Source organism: Penaeus monodon, chromosome 25, assembly GCF_015228065.2.
Source record: "Penaeus monodon isolate SGIC_2016 chromosome 25, NSTDA_Pmon_1, whole genome shotgun sequence".
Taxonomy (NCBI): domain Eukaryota; kingdom Metazoa; phylum Arthropoda; class Malacostraca; order Decapoda; family Penaeidae; genus Penaeus; species Penaeus monodon.
The window spans coordinates 31,412,275-31,414,530 of NC_051410.1; the positions used below are offsets into that span (position 1 = coordinate 31,412,275).

Here is a 2,256-nt window from a genome sequence, read left to right on the forward strand (position 1 = left end):
CCAATGGGTAAACATCTAAAAGAACACATTTCTTAAATGGCTCAAAGTACTGATTGCATAATTACCTGAAGTTTAGCTGCCAGCAGCCTGGCTCGGGCTTGGTCATAGACAGAACCTCCAGACAGTACTACACCAAGACTTGCACCAACACTCGCTTCTGCCTCATTCAACAAACCCAACTGTAACTGTAAATAAAGAGGAAATTTCATATTCAGCTAGTATTTAGTGTTCATTAAAAGTAGTTCTGAAATTAAATTTGATTATTAATGAAAAATAGTAAAGGGATCTTGAAGTATATTCAATAATACTAATTTGCCATTGCATAAGCGCCTTCTTGACAGAACATTAAACCAAGTCCTTCTATCCTATGAAATAAGAAATATAAACAAAACCAACGTCTACTAAGCATTACTAATAAATTTACTTGAGTGGGGCATATGAAATAAATATTACCTATCTGTGGTGCAAACCTGAGATTTGCTTTTTGTGATATTAAAAAGGAGTCAAAGAGAAGTAAATGTAAAGATCTACATTAAAAGTTGATCAACTTTTACTTCAGCCACATAAAAAAGATTTTTATAAAAATAAAAAATTAAAATCAAATACCTGAACATTCGCTGTATGGAGATGTGTAATTGCTGCTAAGTATGTTAAGTGATGATCGTGAGCAGTAGTGAGAGCTTCAACTAACAAAGGAATAGCTACAGCATTTCCTCCACCTGCTACTGCCACACAGCTCTCCATCAGGAGAAGTCTCACTCGTAATTCACCCACCATCTCTGGAGATTTATGTAATTCACTCAACAGTTCCCACACCTGTGTCAGTTCACCTTTTGCAACCAACAACTCGCACTGTCTGTAAGATATATAAAGAGAAGTTTTTGCAGCACAAATAAAATAAAGTTAAGTAAAACTAACTAATTAATAAATTTGGAATATTAATATGATTTACACAGTTTAAGGCTTCTTTTCCTTCATAAAGTCAAATTCATAAATATTCCAGCAATCAAGTCTCTACCTCAACTTTGCTTCTGTCGGATGTGTAGTAGCCATATTGGTGATTACTGTCTGTGCTTCTGTCCAGCGTCCTTGGTGAAGAAGGTCATTCAAAGTTATGTGTGCTTGCGCAAACATCCATGTATGTGCATGCTGACTATGGGTGGGAAACCTTTCCTGTGCGTGCTGTAAAACCTCCCCAGCTAACTGGTACTCTCCCTATTATGATAAATAAAATGAAGTTAAAATCATATAAAGAAGAAATGTAAATAATTTTATAACATGAAGACAAATGTCAAAAGAAAAGAAAACCATGTATTATGCATCACTTTACTCACTAAATTTGCAAAACTAATTGCAATGTTGCACACAGCAGCACAAGTGGGTTGAGAGGCATAGAAGGTGGAAGGACTAGTGGGATGATGTGTATTAAGGTTTAGTAACAACTGTGATGCTAATGCTGTCATTGTTGTATTTCCCCAGTTGGCCCACAATGCAGCTCTCAGCGACCAGGCCCCATGTTGTAAAGACACTAAACTATGCTGACAGTTTAGTGCCTCTGCTCGAACAATACTCTGGAAATTGTTTCAATATTAATCTTACAAAGAATACCCTTTAAACTGGCATTGTGATATATCATATATCATTAATATTTGGTGAAATCTAGGCATAAAGATATGACTCCAATAGCATACAAAATACAGCTTAAGGTGTTACAGTCTTTTTTTCTAACCTGCAGTAAGTTAGCTGGAGTAGAACGTGTATGAACCAACTGAGCTGCATGATTCAGTCTTCCCAATGAGCTCAGGTAACTAAGAGAAAGCTCAAAGCTCTTTACCATTGATCTTTGCATCAACTGTCCCTGTAAGTACATTAGATTAATAAAATTACATTTTCAACATGATATTATTTAAAGAGTAAACAGAGAACAATAAAGGGAAATAGAAAAATGAACTCTAACATACCTAGAAATACATTCTTATGAAAACATAAATGTAATTTCTATAACACCTACCTTGTGTGTTGATGACAATGTGTAGAGCCAAGCTAGAGCATGTTGTAGACAAACATGGTCACTGCTCTCTTGTGCCAAACGAATAGCTTCCTTCAGCACTGCTAGACCTGCTTTCCTGAAGTTGTATAAATATAAGCTGTATTACTGTTATTCTCTTTTATCTAATATCTTATGAAAGAAACTGATCTAATATTTGATATTGGAGGAAAGAAAGTATGACTTGAACTTTATATAATAAAGCAATA

At 35.1% G+C, this 2,256-nt stretch overlaps 1 protein-coding gene across 1 annotated transcript in view; it reads right to left on the minus strand.

Annotated features, from left to right (window-relative positions):
- Positions 1-2,256, minus strand: part of LOC119589144 (anaphase-promoting complex subunit 5-like) — a 13,443-nt gene that overhangs the window by 1,503 nt on the left and 9,684 nt on the right. Inside the window, exons 8-13 of the mRNA XM_037937720.1 lie at positions 2,012-2,126; positions 1,730-1,858; positions 1,335-1,571; positions 1,019-1,215; positions 607-856; positions 66-185 (exon numbers count right to left, since the gene is read on the minus strand). Coding sequence (XP_037793648.1) covers positions 66-185; positions 607-856; positions 1,019-1,215; positions 1,335-1,571; positions 1,730-1,858; positions 2,012-2,126 — 1,048 coding nt within the window. The remainder of the gene's footprint in view (positions 1-65; positions 186-606; positions 857-1,018; positions 1,216-1,334; positions 1,572-1,729; positions 1,859-2,011; positions 2,127-2,256) is intronic.